The 24,005-nt window shown below is 37.3% G+C and overlaps 1 protein-coding gene across 2 annotated transcripts in view; it reads left to right on the top strand.

The window, feature by feature from the left end:
* Positions 1-1,954: 1,954 nt before the first annotated feature.
* The window catches only part of Cfh (complement factor H), a 95,095-nt gene continuing 73,044 nt past the window's right edge, over positions 1,955-24,005 (top strand). The window contains exons 1-4 of one of the 2 annotated variants that reach the window (XM_087579899.1): positions 1,955-2,079; positions 19,771-19,956; positions 20,254-20,359; positions 22,782-22,858. In XM_087579899.1, coding sequence (XP_087436025.1) covers positions 2,022-2,079; positions 19,771-19,956; positions 20,254-20,359; positions 22,782-22,858 — 427 coding nt within the window. In that variant the 5' untranslated portion in view covers positions 1,955-2,021. 2 annotated transcript variants of the gene reach the window in all.

Raw genomic sequence — 24,005 nt, 5'->3', positions numbered from 1 at the left:
TGTCTAAGTAAATATGTAATTTCCCAGGCCACAGCCATCAGAGATAATACTCAGCATATTTTTCATGAGATACGTTGTATAATTATCTTTCCAAAGGTACTCGGATAATAATAAAATAGATTTTGAACCTGTAAACAATGATGAGTAAGAAAGTTAAAAAATAACAAACTATGGATATTATTTACATAATAAGACACATGCTACTTTAACTTTTGCATTTTTTGGCTATCTACATTTTTGATTATTTTATTATAAGCTTCAATTTTATTATAGCTGAACTAACAATAAAAAATAAAAATGTCTTCTATCAGTTTTTATTAATATTTGTATCTTGTTAGCAAAATGATAGAAAAGTCATTACAAGTTCATCATGATTTGTATTGCCTATAAGTTTTTATTATTGCCAAATTTTTGAAAACTTCTGTCAAATTTCTTTGATAAAATGATGAGCATTTCAGGGTATTAAGCTCTTGTGACATGATTAATATTAAGCACTCTGAAGTGAGGGTTTGTAAATTGTTCTGATATTAATGTCTTCCATGTGGAGGGGTCCTAGACTGAAGAAAAAACAGAGTGAACCTTGCAACATTCATCATTGCTTTCCGTAGCAGGACTGGTGTTGCCATGTGCCCAGACGTTCCTGGGGCTGTTCTTCCCTGATTGACAGGCTCTCTCTGGGAACTGTGAGCAGAAATAAATCTTTCCTTCCCTTAACTGCTTTCTCAGGTATCTTGTCACATCCACTGACAAGCAACTACTACAATGAGTTATTAGAAGTTGAATTCCTACACATTTAACAAAATAGGAAGCAAGTCATCAGAAAATGCCAATCTGCATAGATTTGGGATATTAGACCATTGGGTTGAGTATCTCACTCCTGAAAGTTCTTATGGACTTAAGAAAATGCTTAAATGCTCTGTTCTCAGCTAATTTATCTATATGCTTGAGCTAGAGCAGTTAGCAAACCCTACACTGTATCACATTAGTGGTCCTACTTGTACTATTTTCTAGCTGGAATCTGTCATTAACATGCACATGAATAACTAAAAATTGTGCTGTATGTATTCAAACTATTGAATATTACATAGAAAGAAAAATGAACAATATGGAGTCATCTCCAGCAGATGAAGTTCTCAGTGAAGGACTCTACATAAACAAAGGAGTAAATTGCTTCCTCCACACTTACACAAAGTTCAGGTATATAAGGTCCATGTTCTTGGAGACACTGACAGTAGGTGGAAATCTGGAGGGCACAGAGGGTTTACCAAGGCTAGCAAGTTGGGAGTTGAGTATTGGCCTGGGTTCAACATCAATTCAGCATATTACAGACACTTTTTCACACCTCTGCTTTCTTATTATACAATACCGTAACTAGAAGCTAGAAAATTAGCATGTCAAATTGATGGATCTTTTGAGTTATTCATTCATAGCCAACGAGACACAGACCAGTTGCCTCACACATATAAAAAGAATTTCTTGGGAGACTCATTTCATGAATTTTAGAAAAACCAATCCCATAATCACCATCCCTCAGCATGACAGTCTTGACAACATTTCTGTACTATGCAGGGTGTTGGTCGTAAAAACACTGCCTAACGGAAGTTCCCTCAATGGTTTTTAAATTCGCCTTCATTGCTTTCTGTTCTGTGGTTTGTACACAGTAGAACACAGTTTCAAGGATTATGAAATCCAGCCCCTGCTCACATTTCCAGAAACGTGAACTTGTTTCCAAGCAAAACAAGCTGTGATTTACAAGAACAGCCCAGCAGGTCACAGACAGGGCGCAGTAACAGATGAGATCAAACGCCTATGCTGCTGGACTTGTGGTCTATCCTTTTAGTTTACTTTGCAGAAGTCGCTCATGGGTGGAGCATCTAGAAATCCTGATTTCCTAAACTAACTTTCAACTTCCCTTTGGGGCAAGTCTGTCTCTGCCGTAACCACAGTTCATAGCAGAGAGGAACTGGATGGTACAGCACATACTTCTCTTCGAGTCAACTGCTCCCAGATAGATCCAAGACATGAGACTGTCAGCAAGAATTATTTGGCTTATATTATGGACTGTTTGTGTAGCAGAAGGTAAGCTTAAAACCACCACCTTTCTCCCTTCTGACTGAGCCGCATTATAAAACATTTGCAGATAATATTTCTCATAGCAATTATTCAAATTAAGTCTAGAAAATGTGGGTAATTACTAGTCTGTAACTGAATGGCTTTTGGTGGTAAGTTTAAAAACCGTGAACCTTTCACTTGACTATTGTAATTGATAGTTCAGCTTGATGTAAAACTCAAGACAGTGCTTTAAACATGTTTTTGCAATCCATAATTAGGCATAGACATTTAACTTGTAGTTATCAGGAAATACAGGCTCCTCTTTTTCTCATGAGTGTCCCTGAAGTACTATATGTAAAACTAGTTAGAAATATATAAATATCCAAAGTCAATGAAAGCACTTACTTTTTTCTTTAAATGGGTGGATCGATTTCAGGCTTATTTCTAAACCTTCCTAACTACATCACTTAGCTGATATTTCCATGGTTTTAAAAGTTTCGTATGTAAGACCTTCAAGTATGAGATAAAAAGAAAATAAAATTTGACATGTAACCTGCATTGGACGGATCTGATTTGTTTCTGGTTTTGTTTTCTGTGAATACGTGTGGGGCATGTTTGTTTCTGAAGCCATTTTGAAGTAGGTAATGTGACTGTCGGAGTTCTTTCATGACAATAACAGGGTCTGACTTTATTATTCACTTAAATTCTCCCAAGACTGCTTAGTTTATCCAATGAAAGAGCTTTGCTTTCCCAGTTTAGGAAGGGTACCTAGTTGTGGGATAAACATTTAATCAACTCTTCTTTGTGTTTTGATTGTTTAAGATAGGGTGTCACTACACCCTTGAGCTCACTGTAGTCCTCTTGTCAGCAGCTTCCTATGGGCTGAGGTTACCAGTGAGAGTGACTGCCATGCCTGACTTAGCACTTTTTATATAAAGTGAATGACATAACTTTAATAACTTCCTTAAATGTTTCTCTTAGCCAATGCATTGTAATTTGAAGCTTTGCTGTAACCACTACTCAGTAAAGAATACTAAAATTATCCTCTGACTGGATGTTTACCAACCCACATAAGAAGAGTAGATATGGTTTCTCAGTTGTATCTTTTACTAAAATTCTGAAAAAAAAATTTAAGGGTATTTTATACTTTTTGAAAGAGTAAACATTTTCAATTATATTTTTTAATGTTATTCCTTGAATTTTAGCTTAAGAGTCTTGTATTCAGATGCCTTATAGACTAAGGCAGTCATTTCCTTGTATATGAAAATATAAGTATTGCTGAAATGAAATGTGATTATATTGGCCAGGAAATCTAAAGCAATGTTGATATTACCAAGCATAACTAAACTTTTTATTTTGTTAAAGGCAATGTTTTCATCGCTTATTTTAGTGTTCTACTTGAATAATAATGTTTACTAAGAGGTTTTTAAAGATATATAAGATTAAAGAAAGAACTATTTTATGTTTAGCTAACTTTTAAGTCTTAATTGATATAAATCGAATTAAGGTGTCTACACAATTACAAAGCAGAATTTCAATGTTAAAAAGGAAGTGCCGCGATGTTTGCGTGATACTTTAACGCTAATGATTTAAAAATCCTCATTTATGCCATGGATGTCAGCTGATTTTTTTGTTATTGCTGGATTTGAATTTTCATCAGTATGTATTCAAATGTGGTGCCAGTTCTTGCTGATGAGGTGGGCAGTTACACTGTGTCCGATACTGTTTCACAGGGATTTTCCTTTCATTCACAGATGAAAAGAGAGTTTAGTTTCTAAATCATTATGTAGGGTAACCTCATGGTCTCCACAAAATGAATGTAAACAGATGGGAGAAGTTTCATGGATTTTCAGTGGACACAGTACTCCCACTTTAGTCTTAGCTTGGCTGGTGACCCGTGTCTATCTCAAATGTAAACAATTTAATCAGTCTATCAACTTAAGAGGAATTTCAGCAGAAGAGCTTGGATCAATTAAAACAATTATGTATATGCTGCAATGTTTGCTCCTGTTTCTATTCTATTAGATGCTGGCTACTAAGCTGATTTAAAAAAAAAAAAGTTTGTGAAATGCTCTCATATTAGGCTTTCTGAAACAGGGAAGAAAAGATTTCATAAGTATTTTCTGCCCTGATAAAGATCAACATTCATCTAAAACCAATGTTAGCTGGGCCAGCAGGAACGGTAAACACAATAATGATCTTGCTTGGCAAAGAACCTGGCTACTTGAGTTCAATTCATGGGCCCCACCTGGTGAAAGGGGGAAAAAAAGCCTCCTACAGACTGTCCTCCAGTTTCCTCATACAGGCATGGCAACTGTATGTTACACCCACTCAAATTAAAAGAAAATAATAACCATAACAAAAAATTTAAACTCCACTATTAATAATTAAAGAATAATAACCAAAAGAAGAACTATGAACCCAGCTTGTTTGCCTCCCTCCCTCCGTGCCCCTCTCTCTCTCTCTCTCTCTCTCTCTCTCTCTCTCTCTCTCTCTCTCTCTGTCTCCCTCCCTCCCTCCCTCCCTCTCTCTCTCTCTCTCTCTCTCTCTCTCTCTCCCCCCCCCCTCTCCTTTTCCCCTTTTCTACTTGCCAAGGGCTTTCTCATATCTTTTTAGTGCAGTGCTTGACTGTATTCACACTTCTAGCTGCCAAGAACAGTCAATGGTGCTTCCTGCAAAACCACACGCTGATCAGAATTGGGTCAGATTTACAGGACAACCTGTAACATAAGAGAGTTCCTTGGTTGAGCCGTATAATTTCAGTTCTGGGGAATGGATTATACCCAAGCTTTCCAAGCATGCATTTTACTCTCACAATTGAATATTGTATGAAATTAGGCCGCAGCCCAGGATTGCTGAAATGAACCAATTAAACCTGTGCTGAAACAAAACCAAATAACCACAGCGTGCTTTCTGGGGAGATAAGTGTTTTCTAATCCTGGAGGTTTAAAGGACAAAAAGGTCCTTTCAGGCTTAGAGACTTTAATCATAGAATGGAGAATTGGTTTAATTCTATAATGTTTTAAGTATATGATTTTTTCAAACTTAGTTTAACATTGATGTGGAAAAATTGATGTTATATACATTAATTATGAGTTAATAATAGTTGCTTTGGGGGAAATTTAGAGAAAAGTTAATTATTCTTTTATGTAAAATGATATTATATTATGTCAAAAAGTCAAGTGATTCAATGTAAGATATTTATACTTTTCCTTAAGAAAAAGAATTAATATGGAGTGTGTCTTACTTTTCCCTTCACTCTGTGTCCAAAGTTGAAAGCAGCTGATTCTGCAGCGTTCACCACATCTTAACTATAAACCATGTCTACAGCTTTTCCTTTGGCCTTAGCCATATTGAATATGAAGGTTTCACATGTCCCAAGTGACTGAATGAAGACGGATGCAGCAAGTTGCAATACAGAAGTGATATGTGCGTCACTGTGTATGTATTGTCACATACAGTACTGCATACACAGAGTTCTGTCAGTAGTATCACTGCTGTCCTTTGTCTTCAATTACTTTAGTTCTTCGAGATAGAGTCCCCCTGTTTGGCCCATGCTGGTCCTTAAACTCCTAGTCTTCTGGCCTTAGCCTCCCTAGTACTGAAATTCAATATCAAGAATATCTTATGCAGATTTTCTGTTGCTTTCATTCAACTAAATTGACAGCAATAGCTGGACCTTCCTTAGAAAAATGGAAAAATATTTAAATATCAAAACCTTCTAAAGAAGCAACCTATAGTTCTCTTTTTCTAGACAGAAAATAAAAAAAAATCCAAAAAGTAAAGGTCAACTTTAAAACATACATATAAGTAATATTATATATACTGATCATGTTATATTTAGAAATATATATGTATATGCATATATGCATATAATTATAGTTATGAAAATAAGTAGTCATGGGGTGAAAGAAAGTAAAGGAGATAGGTGGGCAGTATTGGAGAGACAAGAGGAAAGGGGAAATGATGTAATTAGATTATAATCTAAAAAATATAAAAGAAATAAGAATAAAAAAGAAATAGAAATTTTGGTGGTAAACTAAAAAATAACGTGTGGATTTACAAAGAGAAAATACATGTCTGCATGTCTTCAATGCTTTCATTGACACAGAAAACCAATTTCGGTATCTTGCTTTTATGCTCCTTTATCACAGCAAAAATTTATAAACATGTCACAGGACAAACCGGGACTTTTAAACCTTTCTTGTATTTCAAATTATAATAAATATTTGGATTTATTGCTGCAGTCTCTACTGTGAGCATAATGTTTCCTTTCTTTCTTTTTTTAAAATCATAATGTTTTCAAAGCCAGAAGACATCTGAAAACTCTGAAGTTGACTATCTTTGGTATTTCTTTGGCTTTCTTGTTTGGGACAAAACTGAAGGAATTCACAATGTCAACCAAACCACCTATTGCCATTAATAGTACCTACTTGCAAAGTCCTAAGTTTCCATTAACCAAACAGCACAAACCGAAGCCATTGCAGTTGTTTCGTTTCTCCCATTGAGGAAAAAAAAACAACATCCTCGTAGCCTCCCTTTTCTGAACCTTGAAATTGGAACAGTAATCTTTTTCACACACACCATGGAGGCAGTGCATAGATAGATCCCCACATTTCTTTAAGGAAAGTGGTTGGATTGAATAATCAGGTGTGGGACAGAGATGTCAACATTGAAATTCTTCCTTGAGTTTGAATTTTGAGAAGAGTCTAAAAGAGGTCAGGTTGAAAGAACTTGCATCCTGTTTGATAAGGTTCTTCACACAGTCTAGCATATTTATTAAGCTTCTCGGTTGTACTCTCCCAGGCCCCAGAGGTCAGAGGTCCATGTATGCCACCTTCTATCACACTTGCTTAAATCCACCCTAGTAGATGCACATGAGTATTAGAGATCATTATGTAAACTAGACACTAGGGCACTACTAGTTTATTACCTAAATTAGGCATTAATGTCAGTGGAGCAAGTAACCTCTATCCCTACAACACATGTTTTCAGGATAGAATTATATTTCCCTAAATCATGTTACTTGGCATTGTGCCCCAATTGTCTTCAGTGTCTTCTTTCATGCAACTCTTAAAGTATTTGACATGTTTATCGTACCACAAACTCAACCAACCTGTTATTTATGTGTAAGGGACCACATAGTTAAATTTAGTGCTATTATGTGTAATTTACTGTGAAATTTCACTGATAGAGGATAGAACTGGAAAATGGTAAGGGACAAAATAGACCAAAGACATTCTGAGACAGGAAGCTTCCTAGGATGAAATGCTGTAACAGGTGACAAAGGGTGGAGAAGTTGCTCGCAGGCAGGGTGAAGGTGGTCAGTGAAAACAAGCCTTGCTTATCATCAGCACAGTCATGTTCTAGGAATGTGCATGCCCTTTGCCAGGATGCTATTTAAAACTAAACCATTTAAGTAGTGCAAAGCGGAATTTTTCTAAGGTAGGAACTGCCACAGAGTAAATAGTCTGCCTCTTTGTCCTTAGATTGCTCAATTTTGAACTCTCTCTCCCCTTCCAAATTAATCCATTTTTATTTCCTGACTCTGATTGTTAGTCTTTACTTCCTCCTTCTCTCTCTCCTTCCCTCACTCTCTCCCTCAGCCCTCCCTCCTTCCTCTCTCTCTCTCTCTCTCTCTCTCTCTCTCTCTCTCTCTCCACACACACACACACACACACACACACACACACTACCTCTACCTCTCGACATTTAGGCAGATGCTGTCCACCAAATCCTCAAACGCTCAGTTGACTGATGTTAACTTTAGCTTTTCTCAGAGCACAAAACATGAAAAACAGATAAAGTAATTGGGAAAAAAAATGTTACTTTTTTTTTTTTTGGTTTAAAATTAGAAGAAAAAAAAAAGTCTGGTTCAGATAAAGTCAAGCAACTAAACAGAAAAAAATTCCAACCGTGAAATAATAAAAAGAACACACGGATTTGACAGAACACTTTTGTTTTGACATTTTCACTTAGAAAGTCTAGTTTCTCACAGAGTGTTAACTGGAAATGGGATAGATAGAGGACGATTATAGAAACACCCCTTCAAAGGTTCCGAGGGAACTTTTATACTTCGAGCTAAATTCAAGTGACTCTAGACTTCAAAAACCGCAACATAGACAGATGTGCAAACTCTGTAGAGAACTTTCAGTGCATGCAACAGGCATTCAACTCCACCAGACAGTGGTGCTCTTGCCACTGCCTCCTCCTCCTTTTCCTCCTCTTTTTTTCCCTCAAGTTGTCTCTTTCTTTTCCTTTTTCCAAGTCTTGTCTTTTAAGTTTCCCATTTGCCACTCTCAGCTGTTGGTGGCCCTATTGACTATATGGGTGTACACTGTGGGAAAGTTCCTACAGTCTTTTTTGCGTTCGCTCTCTCCTCTATTCACAATCCCTTTTGAATAACTTTTAAGTACTGCGCAATATAATACTTTCCAAAAGGTTGTCATTTAGTGGAGAGGAAAAGAATGAACAGTGTATTGAAATATTCACATACAGTAGCTCATCTTATAAACTATTATGACTCAGATTTTAAAAAGTTCCTAAAGCAGAAAACTGAAGTTGAAAAGATGTGCTGTATACACAAAATGAATTTTTGTTCAGCTACAAAAAATTATGAAATTTATAGGAAAAATTGATGAATTCAGACTCACAGGGAGACAAACACTGCATGCTCTCCTTCACATTTTGATTCTAGTTTTTAATACATATACTTTATATATACTGCATATATCTTTGTTTAATATGACGTGTGTGTGTGTGTGTGTGTGTGTGTGTGTGTGTGTGTGTGTGTGTGTGACTTATGGATAGAAGACATGGAACTAGAAGTGGAAAAAGAACCGTGGAGGAAGGGAACCATGAAAAACACAAGTGGATTGACCAAGACAGAGGAGGGAGACAGGGTAGAAAGGTGAAGAGAATAAATAAAACTGTTTTTACAAGTCATAAAAAAGGCTGGATATGGTGGCACACCATAGTCCCTGTATGAGGGAAGAAAATACAGGGCAGTTCTCTAAGTTCAAGGCCAGCTTAATCTACAAAGTGAATTCGAGGACAGTCAGGCCTACACGAAAAACTATGTCTTGGAAGAAAAAAAATGCCTCACTATAATATAATATAAAATATAATATAATACTTCATATATTAACTTAAAAAATAACATGAAATAATAATTGGAATGGGAGAATGGGGCAGGAGCAGGAGAGGGTGAGGGTGACGGTAACTGGATACAGATGTTCTGCTGACTTAGTTCTATGTTGTTTCTCTGAGAAAAGTCAGACAAAGCTCTCAATTCACAATCTTCTCTCTCCAGTATGCTCAAAGGACAGGCATGGAGCCTCAAGTAGATAGGCTACGGATGCTGCATAGGAGTTAGTCAGAAAGACCAAAGAGGATGTTAACAGAAAAACATCAGATATACAGAAAGAACTACAGGTTCTATAAAGCTGTGGGGCTCATCTCCACACCTACAACTTAACTTGGCTTAAGTTTCACAAGGATTAGTGGGAGGTTAGGAAAGAAAAAGTTTTCCCTTTTATTTATTTTTGTTTTGTTTTGTTTTTGATTTTTTTATTTATATTTCAAATATTATCCCCTTTCCTGGTTTCCCTTTCATAAACCCCCTACTTTATCATTTTATCCCCCTGCCCCTTCTTCTATGAGGGTGTTCAGCCACCCAACTACACACACCTTCCCGCCTCCCCTCTCTGACATTCCCCTACACTAGGGGGGTCCAGCCTTGGCAGGACCCAGGGGTTCTCCTTCCACTGGTGGCCAACAAGGCCATCTTCTGCCACATATGCAGCTGGAGCCATAGGTCTGTCTGTGCATACTCTTTGGATGGTGGTTTAGTCCCTGGGAGCTCTGGTTGGTTGGTATTGTTGTTTTTATGGGGTTACAAACCCCTTCAGCTCCTTGAATCCTTTCTCTAACTCCTCCAATGGGGACCCCATTCTCAGTTCAATGGTTGGCTGCTAGCATCCTCTGTATTTGTCATGCTCTGGCAGAGTCTCTCATGAGACAGCTATATTAGGCTCCTGTCAGCATGCACTTCTTGACCTCAGCAATATTGTCGAGTTTGGTGTCTGTATGTATATGGGCTGGATCCCCAGTTGGGACAGGTTCTGAATGGCCATTTCTTCAGACTTTGCTCCAAATTTTGTCTCCCTATCTCCTCCTATGAATGTTTTTGTTCCCCCTTTTAAGAAGAACTGAAGCATCCGCATTTTGGTCGTCTTTCTTGAGTTTCATGGTGGTCTATGGATTGTATTTTGGGTAAGCTGGGCTTTTGGGTTAATATTCACTTTTCAGTGAGTGCATACCAGGTGTGTGTGTGTGTGTGTGTGTGTGTGTGTGTGTGTGTGTGTGTGTGTGTGTGTGGTTGGGTTACCTCACTCAGGATGATATTTTCTAGTTCCATCCATTTACCTATGAATGTCATGAAGTCATTGTTTTCCCTTGTTCTAATCCTTATCCTCGGCATCCCACTGATACCTCTCATCCACTCCAGTACTGGAGCTGCTAAAACATTCAGCCTTAGTTACTCCATCTTGTGGCTAAACTGCTTTGTGAGGCAGCCGTTCAAGCCTAATGAAACCGTTCAATGTATGCTAACAGTTTATTTTAAAAAGACAATATTGAACCTGGACCCTTCTTGGTGTTAGGAGACTCTTGTGTAAATGCTGCCTTTTTCAGAAATTGACTTCAAGCTGACTCCTCAGGAGGCAAAAATTCCAACTACTCTGGTCGATTTCACTCAGGTTTAGCCATATACCTGCCTATTATGATCTAGGTGCTTCTCGAGGGTATTAGTTTTATAAAGAAAATTTATAATTATTTCTGTATGTTTTAGAAATAGAAATTTATTTTCCAATGTTCATTAAATATAACCAAAACTTAAATTTTTGTAGTTTGTTTTTTAAAGTACTTTATTGCAATTTATATTTACTTTGTTCAAAAAAATTCAACCTAAATATTCTTGCACTATTTATAAATTAATCTAAATATTTTTAGTAAACAAAATACTCTTTGGATCATATACATGCATAAACTTAATACTCATTTATATCAATAAGAAAGCAGATGAGAAATTTAATGAAACTAACATTCTTGCTCTTCCCACTTTATTCTTTTACTTTTTTCTGAGTAATGTGTATACTCCACCATCTGCTAATAAATATATTTTTAAAATGATGCCTCTCATTCTTTTTCCAAAATCCTTGTAGAAGCTATAGGAAGAGAAAAAAAGATGACCTCTCCATCTTTAGTCTTTCAAAAGTGTGGGTACAACTGATGTTTTACAAAATATAAAAATTCATTAAGACTTACTTCATTGCAGCAAGAACATTTCAAAGAACAATTCTGAGACATATTGGCATTCGGAAAAGGAATTGCACTTGGTTTGTCAGTCCTAATTCTTTAAAATCTGTATATGAAAAACTGGTAATCATGATTATTAAAACAGCAAATATTTGCTTTAAAGTTCCATCGATTATAGTTATCTTCCTCAAGTTTAAGTAAAACTCTTGTTTTCAGATTATCAAACCTACACAGTCATTCTGTTTCTGGAAAACATTCAAGAGTGGCATTTGCATCTAAGTAAATAGGAAATTAACAAAGAAAATTCTTAAAAAGCAAAATCAACTATTTAATTAGGATTGGACCAGGTTTCATTTGTTGGAATCTGAGTAAATATTTAGGTACAAGAAAAGTGAGTTTACTCATTCACCTGGACATAGAAGCTGTCAACTTCCCCGTGTCTTAAAAGTTTTAAGTTGAATCACCCGTCTGAAAATGTGTTCATCCTTTCGAAAGCACTTCTCTACTCCCTATGTAAGAACCACCTGCCCTGCTTTCATTAACAACTTCTCATTTATTTCAAGCAAATGTGTTTGGTGTTTGGTGTACATTTAGGTTGACAGATGGAGAACATGAATGAGCAGAACTTGTTCCTGTCTAGTTAGAACGCCTGGACGGCTACTTTCAGTGGAACGTGAAAAAATGTTTGCCACCCTCAAGACACACTTAACTGTTATTGTCGAAATACAGTGAACGATTACTTTAACTATTTAAGCCAGAACACGAGTTATGGATACACATTATGTTGAGACTCTAAACAAAGACAAACAGCAACTGAAAACAGAGGGATTGTTTATTTTCCCGAGAGCAACAATTTTTTTTTTTTTTCGAAGACCCTGGTTTTGGCGGTGGCAGTGGTGGGGTATTAGCGCCACCTAGTGTGGAGAAGTTTAACTACTGAAATGATGATCAAACTAAAGCTCAAAAAACTAGCGAAAGACTCAAAGGAAACCCGACAGCCTAAACAATTGCTCTATTCTTCTATAAAACATAGCAGTCCTTTTATTTCACATGCTGTGTACCATCTTGTAGATGGAAGTTCCAGGTGAAATATACGCAGTAGGGTGATCCATTGCTTTTTAAAAGAGTAGAAAAGATTAGTAAAGTAGAGCGAATTGTCATAAAATCAAGAAGTAAAAGACATGGGCAATTTGAACAGTATTTTTAGAAATAAAATGAATAATGAGGCTAGAACCTGCCATCTAAGAAGCACCATGCTGGGTTTTACTAACAACCATTTAAATATCAGGGTATTTGTTACAAAGTTAAGCAGCAGGCAATATTAAATGTGATTCTATGCCTTAGCACTAATGTTCCATGGTCACAATTCCAGCGCCTGGGAGTTTAAGGCAGGAGGACTATGAGATGGAGACCAACCTGGTCTACAAAGATTTTGTCTCAAAAACAATAAATAGGCAAAGGGAAGGATACACGGAAGGATAGGTGCACAACTACTGTAGTAAAATGTTGATTGTTGGACCTGCGTGTTAGCGTCATTGGTTTTTTACTGTAAAATCAAACTTTCAAATACATTTTGAATTTTCTGTAAAAAAAATGTTAAGCGAAATTCTTCTCTGATAAAACTTAAGAACACAGCTCAGGATCTCCAATTTACTTCCTATGCCCAAACTTAAGTACTAGTTGAAAAACGCGAGCCCCAAACTTAAGTCCAGTTCAAAAACACGAGCCCTGTTGTCTGCACACTTATCTTCTGCTTCTGCCACTTTCAGAAATCTTGAAAAAGTTAGTAGATATTTGAATTTCCATGTCTTTACATAACAAAAAGAAGACAGTGAAAATAAATAAAGAAATACAATCAAGAAACACAAACTCCCCACAAACATTTTCTCCCTATTCTTTTAATTATTTGGGAATCTCATATCATACATATCTACAATTGCACTCATCTCCTCTTCTCACATTTGCCCCCTTACCTGTGAGCTCCCTCACCCACAACCCCGAGAGAGAGAGAGAGAGAGAGAGAGAGAGAGAGAGAGAGAGAGGAGGGAAGAGCGAAGGAAGAGAAGAGAGAGGGAAGGGAAGAGAGAGGGAAGGGAAGAGAGAGGGAAGGGAAAAGGGAAGTGAAGGGAAAAGGGAAAGGACTAGCCAAGGCAAGTATTCACTGAATCACGGTCAAATTCCTAGTGGCCAAGAGAGGTTTTTTTTTTTTTTCCTCTGCCCGCATCCTTGGTTGCCAGAAGCCAGGAGCTGAGGCAAGCCATGTAGTAGCTGGAGCAGGGTAAATCTAGCAATCCCAAGCACATGTCCCTGCCTGTACTGCAGTGCTGTGGGCCAGTGAAGGACAGGGCCAGTTCTCTCAGACCCATGGACATAGATAGCGTGGCTTCAGGCAACAGCAGACATCAACGTGGTCCATGGCTATATCAGGACCACTGACCAACTAATGGCCCTCAGGGGATGAATGCATGGACCACGAGCCTCCACATGGTCTTACGCCACATCAGCATGCCCCCCATCTCCCGACCCCGAGGCAGCAAAGCCAGACGACATCACTAAGGTATCACACAGCAATATAGATCTCATACGTCCACATGGATCTCAGGTTTCTTTTGGGGCTGGTGCAACAGCATAGACCACAGACACCATGATGGCCCTTCAAGGAGGTTGATTCCAGAAAGTGAACCTTTCCTTGTCTTGGGCCTCCATTGTTGCTCATAACTTGGGGCATCTTGAAACTGTGTGGCATGTTGAGGGACAGGGGGTGGGGAGTATGGGCTACATATGATCCAAGATGATAAGTTATGCCAACTCTACTGGGCAATGACAGCATGTTGAGCTTAGCCCCATCTCACACTTGTCTCTAGTTCTGCTTCTCTCTCTAGGCACACACCTCTCCATGTGTGCCTAGTTCACTTATGTGTTCATAATAGTAGTGCTGGGTGGCTTTAGGTCGACTCACAGCTACCATGTCTCAACCGGTACTTGCTTCCCATTATGTACATAACATATAAATATATATTATATGCATATATGCATATATTGTATACTACTTTTAATATATTGAAAAGTAAAAGGAATAGAACAAATGCTAATTTTATTAACTTTATATATTTAAAATATATAACATTGTGTTCTGGGTGATGCTTGCTTCCCGTTTTACATACATATATACACATATATATATACATATATATGTATATATTATATACTATCCTTAGTAAACATATTGAAAAGTAAAGGGAATAGAATACATTTTGTTAACTTTTTGTATTTAAAATATGTGACACATACCATTGAATTAATTATGAACATAGTATATTACTAATTATTATTCATCCATACCACAAAACATAGAATTTCCAGCACCTCAGAAGATCTCTGTTGGTTTCTTGCATATGGAATGAATTATTTTCATAGTTATAGGTACATATTTGCTCTTAATTGTTTCACCTCCTATATGTGCCTATGTGATTTGTACAACAGCACCTCAGTGCATGGCCACTGTCACCCTACACCACTTTGTGCTGGTCAGGAAGCACAGAGACACTGCTCTGAGGGTGAGAAAGCACAGACTGAGATGTGGGAGAGCCAGAGCTGGTTTGGGGGTCCCCAGGCCTGTGGGGCCTGCAAGAAGGCAGGGCCCCAGGTTGGGGACAGCATCTAGCTCAGGGCTTGAGGAGAGGGCAGCTCTGGACCAGCAGGGATTGTCCTTAGCTTGGAAGAGGAAGGCTTCTTAGCAGTTGTGGTTGGGAGTGCTGAGAAGCCTGCTACAGGAGACTTAGCTGCTGCCCTGTAGAGCTAGTTACCTGGAAAGACCACCTTCATGACATTCCCCATGGTGGTGGTAGATGACAGAGACAGTCTGTGTTTACCCATATTGTTTATTGGCTGTTCATTATGGAAAATGGATGCATACCCACTTCTCAGGGTCTGACCTAAGATTAAATACCTTTCAACGTCTGGAATGTCTGGGAAGGAAAGCTTATTGGCTAAGCCCTCCGGGCCTCTAGGTACCTTATTAGCACGGAGAATTCTGTTCTGCCTTACATGACCTGCCACATTTCCTTATACGGGGAGTGTGGCACAAATTCCAGGTACAAAATACTCACATTTTCAATGATCATTTTATTCACTTCAGCTGATTCATTCTTTAAACTTCCCTTATCTTGAGGATCAGTTTCCTTTAACCTAAAGAACTTTAGTGTACCTTTATAATTGTTAAAGTTTCTACTTCGTTTGAGAAAGTGTCCTATTCCAAAGTAAACACAGAAATCTGAAGGTTCTCATCTAACATCCACAGTGAAAGAAAATATGCAAACTCTCCCTTTGGAGTCTGGGATAGCTTATTCCACATGATTTGTTTCCAACTCCACCTGCGAATTTCCTACTTTTCCCCACTGTGTAAACAGACCATATTTTTGTTATCCATTCTTCAGCTGATAGACATCCTGGCTGTTTCTACTTCCTGGATATTGTTGGTAGAGCAACAACGATCATGGGTGAACAGATATCTCTGTGGTAGGGTATGGAGTTCTTTGGGAGTATGTTTAAAAGAGTAGTATAGTTATATTCTATGGCAGACCTGTTGCTAGCTTTTGGGAGAAACTTTACTCTGATTTTCATAATGGCTGCAGCAGTTTGCACTCCCACCAGCTATGAAAAAGTTCCCCCTTTCCTCACATTCCACACTGATATCTCTTGTCATTAATTTATTTAATCTTATTCAGGCTGGGAGAAGATGAAATCACAGAGTAGTTTTAACTTTTATTCCCCAAATGGCTAATGATATTAAACATTTTTAAAAGTTTCTCAATTATTTTTATATCATTTCCTTCATTGAAAATAAATTTTGATAAAATATAATATATTTTGTTTATGGTTTCCCCTGCTCCAACTCCTCCCAGATCCCTCTTCCCAACCCACCCAAATCTATACCATTTCTTTCTCTCATTTGTATACAAGCAGGCGTCTAAAGACAAATAATAATAAAACAAAATTAGATAAAGTAAAAGTCAAACAAACTTTATAAGAACTCTCCTGTTTTTAAAATGGCTTGTTCTCATTCTTGATGCTAAGGATGGCTTTTAGTAGAGCCTGAGAAAGTTGTTTGGCTTTTTGTTATCATTGTTTTTATAAATAGATACTAGGAATTTTATGCAATCATTCTGATTTTGAGTTGATAACTTTAGTCATATTTGGAAAACTTTAAATGTTCAGGTGTCATTTCTGCTAGTTCTCTCATCTACCTTTGAACCTTCAGATAGATGTAGCCTGCATCTTTTGCTTTCTGCACAAAAGTTGGCTTCTGCAGATAGTTCTCTTTCCACCATATTTGAACATTTCTATCTCAATTTTCTTCAAGTGGAGTACATTTCTTTCTGATTTCAGATGACTGCAGATCAAACAATATCACAATATTATTTGTGATATTAATTCATAACATTAAGATAACATAATTTAGAGCCATTTTTATTTTGAACTTTTAAAATTATTTTTGTCTTTTTCTTAAAGTTCATTAAAGATGATTGACTTAGTTATTTAAAATATATTTTTGCTAACTAATATCTAGATCAGTGTTGATTTTACTGCTTATTTACTCTTCATGTCTATTTTCCTTTTTGTATTTTATTTTTTAATTTTGTATTGTTATTTTACTTATTTACATTTCAAATGTCATCCCTTTTCCCAGTTTCCCTCTACAAACTCCTATCCCATTCCCCTTCCTCCTGCTTCTATGAGGGTGCTCTCCCACCCACAAACCCACTCCTGCCTCACCACCTTAGCATTCCCCTACACTGGGGTATTGAGTCTTCACAGGAGCAGGGGTCTCCCCTCCCACTAATGCCAAATAAGGCCCATCCTCTCCTACATATGCAGCTGGAACCGTGGGTCCCTCCATGTATACTCTTTGGTTGGTGGTTTATGCCTTGGGAGCTCTGGGGGGTGTGGTTAGTTGATATGGTTTCTATGGGGTTGCATCATGCTCAGTCTGATGGTTGGCTGCAAGCATTGGCATCTTTACTGGACAGGCTCTGGCAAAGCCTCTCGGGAGACAGTTATATCAGGCTCCTTTCAGCATGAATTTCTTGGCTTCATCAATATTGTCTGGGTTTGGTGTCTGCATATGGATGGATCCCCAGTTGGGGCAATCTCTGAATGGTCTTTCCTTTAGTCTCTGTGCCACGCTTTGTCTTATGTCTTGGAATATTCTCTTTGTATTTTAATTTTCATAATAGTTACTATATTTTATAGAAAATATAGTGACTAAAGTTTACGTTATGCACTCATACTAAGAAGAACATTTATCCCAAGACTGAACCCCCAGAGAACTGGATGGTTGGGGGTGGAGGGGAGGATAGGGAGGGGAACATCCATAGAGAAGGGGAGGAGGAGGGGTTAGGGGGATGTTGGCCCGGAAACTGGGAAAGGGAATAACAATCGAAATGTAAATAAGAAATACCCAAATTAATAAAGATGAAAAAAAATTCTTGGAAACCATGGGGGGGGGGAATAAACATCTATTCTTGAACCTTAAAAAAAGAAGAACATTTATCTTTCTTACTTCAATCATTAATTAAATTGTATCTGGGCTGCAATTTTAGCTTTCATTAGCTCACTTCTGGTCTCAAATATTTCAAAGCAAAGACCTTCTTATGTACGAGCTTGTGCACATGTGTTTAAGCACAAATCTCTCCTTTCTAATAGACTACAATAAATCTGTCTTCTTTCCTGCTATCTTGAGACATGTTTTATATTAGACACTAAAAGACTCAAATATTCTAATGTGTTGATGAAGTCACCAGTTCTGTATTTTAAGGAGGACTATTAATCTTGCTGTGACTTCTGTGAGACTATAGGAACATCCAGGCTTCACTTAGGAATCAGGTAATTCCAATAAGACAACTAGATTCAGATTCTGCATGATTCAGAATGTTTCAGGTTAGACACACCTCCAATATACATGTCTTATTTCTACCATCGCTACCATTCTTGAATTCACATAACCCGGGACCATCAATTCACATACAGAACTAACACATATAAGAAATACTGTAGACCTCAGATATGAATAGTACAGGCCCATTCCACCTAGATTTAGTTCATGAATTTTCATTGCTCTTAAAATCTGTGCTTAGGCACTCTTATAAATACCTCCACACCAACTTTTCTGCACTCCATATTTATATAGTAGGAACATAACTCTGTTCTGTCCTTTTATATTATTTGAATGTTGAATGTCTCCATATAGTTTCATGTTAACTTATATAGACCAATTTTAATTCAGCAATATGGCTGCTTTAGCAAGGGATCACATACAAAGACTTTATCTATCTAGAATGCCACACCTTTAATCCCTCTGGGTGGAAATATAGATATGCCCTTAGTACACACCTTTAATCCCAAACCATGAAAGTAAAGCTAGTTGTTAAAAAAAAAAGCAACCATGTGTGGATGTAATGTCAAATTGAGGGGCAAAGTGATGAATCAGAGAAAGATTAGACAGAATGAGTTAGTAATAGGATATGCCCAACTCTCACGAGGACAGGAAAAGGGGATGAGATAACTTAACAGTGCAGCAGGGATGGAGAGAGAGAGAGAGAGAGAGAGAGAGAGAGAGAGAGAGAGAGAGAGAGAGAGAGAGAGAGAGAAGAGGAGGAGGAGGGGGAGGAGGAGGAGGAGGAGGAGGAGGAGGAGAGGAGAGACGAGACGAGACGAGGAGAGGAGAGGAGAGGAGAGGAGAGGAGAGGAGAGGAGAGGAGAGGAGAGGAGAGGACAAGAGAAGAGAAGAGAGGAGAGGACAAGAGAAGAGAAGAGAAGTCCTGGAGCAGAGACAGGTTGTAGGTTAAGGCAGAATGAGCCAGAGAATGAGAAGGAGCCAAAAGATTAGAAAAAATTGTCAGAGTTTGTTTGAGATCAAGCAGAATAATTCAGTGATAACTCAAGAGAAGTTTGAATCAGTTATGTTGGAAAGAAGTTTGGACCAGAACGGTTGAGTTGAGTCAGCCAGCCAGAGTTTCAAAAGAACTGGAAAGGGTGAGCTTATTCAACAGTAAGCCTGCAAGAGTACAATTATATCTGGTGAATGAGTTATTTTATAACCTTACTTGCGTTATTTTTATAAGTAGAAATTATTCTATAATTCATGGCATGAGTTTAGAAAATACTGCTTAGATTTGCTACTAGGAAATATTTTGAGAATAGTTTATTTTATCCATAATTTTGTTTGTTTGATTTTTTTGTTTGTTCTTTACAACTTAGAAGATTGCATAGTAAATTTTCATAAAGTCGTGCACATAAATAGCTGGATGGACCTGTAATTGGTATGATTCAAAGAAAAACAACATGCATATTGTTTTTGAATAGGTATTTCAAATACTGGTATGTTTTTATTACTTGTAGATTGTAAAGGTCCTCCTCCAAGAGAAAATTCAGAAATTCTCTCAGGTTCGTGGTCTGAACAACTATATTCAGAAGGCACTCAGGCAACCTACAAATGCCGCCCTGGATACCGAACACTTGGTACTATTGTAAAAGTATGCAAGAATGGAGAATGGGTGCCTTCTAACCCATCAAGGATATGTCGGAGTAAGTACTTCATGTTTGTAAAACTTAAGAAAATTTCAGCTTTGTACTAAATCCTTTACATTGTAGCAATATAAATTATATTACTACTGTAACTAAAGTGTAATCATTTTAAAATGTACTTGTCCTAAAAAAAAAAAAAAACTAAATATGGAAGCGTGAAGTTACCTTCAATTATAAAACATGTTTTTATATTTTCAGTTTCTCTTCTATTCAATGATATCCAAATGTGCTTTCCTGACTTCTACAAAAGGTGTATTTCATGGACCATACACTAATATTATCTTCTTTTTATTTTAGAAAGGCCATGTGGGCATCCCGGAGACACACCCTTTGGGTCCTTTAGGCTGGCAGTTGGATCTGAATTTGAATTTGGTGCAAAGGTTGTTTATACATGTGATGAAGGGTATGTTGTTAATATTAAAAGGCTTATCCTTGAAACCATGTAGGAACGCTACAAATTTGTACTTTAGCAAGAATAAATTTTCTATTAACATCTAAAATGTAGTACAGAAATAAAACTACGTCATGAATGCTTTTAATTGGATATCATGTGATCTCCATAACACTGGAAAGTAAGCAATTTATGGCTGTTCTGACATAGTGTTGAAGTAAGGGTGTATTAAGTTGCTATACACTTAATACACAAAAATTAAGCATTCAACTCACAAGTCCTTACTACATTCCACTATTGTACAATATCGTATGAGATGGGATAGTTTTTTTTTTTTTATATTAGGGACAATGAGAATTGTGAAAACAACTACATTATATGGTAACCCTCTTAAAGAGATTTTATAGTATTCAAAGAAAGCAAAACTTTTATGTGTGAAAAATTCTTTCTCTTGAATGCTATTTTTAAAGTCGTATGCAAATTACTCTTATTCCATAGGTGCGAAAGGCTAATTTTTCAGAATCATTGACTTCCCTCTCTGCACAGCCACTGGTTCGTCATTCACTCCACAGTTCTTCATTTCCTATCATACAAGAAAGTTAGAGTTGTAACATTATTCCAAATAATTATAAAGAAAAGTAAACACTTTGAATGGAATCTTTTTAGTTGCCTTTTATTTCCTAACTTGAGACAGTGAACTATAACGGTTTATTCTATTCAAGTTTTAGAATTAGCTCCAAAATATCCCTATGCTCAAATGCTCAATGTTTGTAACATCTTACTCTGATCCCCTCTCTTACAGAAGCAGAAAAGTGCTTATGAGCATCATAGGATTAGCAGGAGAAATAAATATGACCCACCCTTGCAGCACTTCAAAATGATCCCAGATGACCACAAATACCCACTAGATGCTCATTTTTTTTATTTAACTTCTCCTTGTTTCACAACGTGAAGGAGACTTTTCAAACTACAGTTTTCAAGGTCACTGCTGACCTTATTATTTAAAGCCAACAAAGATTTCTTTGGCCTGGATTTTTCAGGTTGTTCCATTCTTCACCTTTGAATTAGCTCATCCTAGGCCGTAGAAACTCTCTCATTTCTAGTCCTATAGGAAACACCAAATACGACTCAGCAGTTGTGACTTCAGTAGGCAAGCAGACAGCACACATAAATTGGAAGCTACAGACTAGTCCTTTTGGCAGGTCAACACCAGACCCAAACCAGCAGCTGTCCAAAGCTGAAGGAACCATTAGGCTTACCAACCATCCTGACGTAATACTGTGGAATCTGCAAATTGCCAGAGGAACTTCAGGAGAATTTCTTAGAGAAGCTTCTCAGTGGCAGCATAGTGAAGAATAGTGAGACAGAGTAAACAAAATCAATGCTCAGTACTCGTCTCCCACTATCTATGTGATCATAATTATACTCTGTCGTCTAGAGTCCTTTCATGTGTGTGCCCCAGCAAAACATCATTTGACATAACTTACTTTCCAAACCGACTAGAAGTTTCCACTTCACTTATTTACCTCTGATTCTGGCTCTCTTCAAGTCACTGTTGCCACCTTGTATTTATCAAGTGTAAACACTGATAGAACCCATCTAGGTCAATAGCTGTGTATATTGATTCTGAATCACCAATCTCAAATCAATCAAATTACTGACAATTATCGCGTAAAGTCCTCTAACCACGTAGGATAAAAATAGGTAAAAAGCAGTTCATATTCATTCAAATTTCTGTTGATGAATGTTCTATCTATCTTGGGATAATTGCTTTTTTTAAACCCAGAAGTGAAAGGTAAGGATAGGAGAGGCTTATTTCAACCCTATTTTTTTTACTCATCCTTTTTAGTCCTGTGCTTTTGGCTAAATTTTCTCTGCTAAAAATAAACAAATATAAATAAATATAAATATAGGGTTTTATGTACTTTGTAGTAGAATGACTCCTTAGGAACAATAATGTTATTGTCCAAAACCATCGTGAATGATTTTGAGATGACACTGCAAACTGATTTTCCCCCATATGGACAACCATTTTTTTTCTCCTTTCCCCTCCCTCCATGAACAGAAATCCAGTAAGGTTTTGTGTAGAATTTTATAGATTGTCTGAAGGAACTTAGTGTGATGGATGGATCTCTGCAGTGAATAAAAAGTCTTTACCAGGAGCTTCATTTCTTTTCTACTGGAAAAGAAATTATTCTGTCTCCTCTACAGCAAGCATCAAGGAAACACTTAAGTCCAATATCCAAAACTAACATATTCTATTGAAGTATTTTATTTCCACAAAGATTTAATAGAGAGATGAAAATAATAAAAGAATGAGAAATATTTTTCCCTTCCAAATCTCTTACTGGAGGATATCCAAGACTGCACAGAGCTTCAAACTACACAAAAACACATGATGTCTCAACACAAATTATTATGCTTGCATTTTTAGGTACCAACTCTTAGGTGAAATTGATTACCGTGAATGTGATGCAGATGGGTGGACCAATGATATTCCAATATGTGAAGGTAAATGAAAAACAGATTTGTATGTATGCCTAAAGATCTAAAATAGATAAGATTTCCCAAGCTGTGTAGAAAAATATTCTTAAAGTATATACTTAAGTATTTCATATATTTATGTGTGTGTGTGTGTGTGTATATATATATATATAATTTTATATAACTTCAATTCTCTTTTTACAGTCCAGTCATTATTCCCCTCCCAGTCTGCCCTCATCCCAGTCCCCCACCCCATCTTAAAGAGGATGTCCTCATCCCCCTCATCCCTGCCCCACCAGACCTTCCTACTCCCTGGGGCTTCAAGTCTCTTCAGGATTAGGTGCTTTTTTCTCACTGAGGCCAGATCAGGCAGTTCTCTGCTACATATGTGTTGGGAATCTCATATTCGCTGGTGTATGCTGCCTGGTTGGTGGCTTGTCTGAGAGTTCTCGAGAGGGTCCAGATTAGTCTGGTCTTCCTATGAGGTTGTCCTCCTCAGCTTCTTTCAGTTTTTCCCTAATTCAACCACCTGCGTCTGACTCTTTCAGCTGTTTTTTGGGCCTATCAGAGGGCAGCCATGTTAGGCTCCTGTTCTTAAGTACACCATAGCATTGATAATAGTGTCAGGCCTTAGAGCCTCCCCTCGAGATGGATCCCAATTTGGGATGATTACTGAGCCTCCTTTCCCTCCCTCAGTCTCTTCTCCATTTTTGTCTCTGTAGTTCTTATTTATATCTTTTAGTTTCTAGTATAAAACATAAGTACTTTGTTATAGTACTATTTTGTATTTGTATCAATATTCTGAGAACACTAAGTCTAGAGAATGGTGAATTTCTCAGGACTACTGTAGATTCCTTGAGGTCTTAGCTTGACACACATTCTCATCAATATAACTTAAAACTATCTAAAACATAATAGATATAAATAGAGATTGATATACTTTTATGATCAAAGTTCTGAATATTAGAAATACCAAAGCCATTTTTTCCATTTTACATTTCAAACACTAACAATACATAAGACCATCACTAGCCTATAAAAAAAGACCAGAATTTGAGGTATGTTTGTGAAGAATGACACCCCTAATAACATCTAGCTAGTTACAGGTGTGTAGGCTATCACATCCATACATTCCTGGTAGAGAATGTTATTGAAATACCTTTCACAATTATGA

This window comes from Rattus norvegicus, chromosome 13, assembly GCF_021556685.1.
Source record: "Rattus norvegicus strain SHRSP/BbbUtx chromosome 13, alternate assembly SHRSP_T2T, whole genome shotgun sequence".
Lineage (NCBI taxonomy): Eukaryota > Metazoa > Chordata > Mammalia > Rodentia > Muridae > Rattus > Rattus norvegicus.
This window is presented reverse-complemented; position numbering and strand designations above follow the sequence as displayed.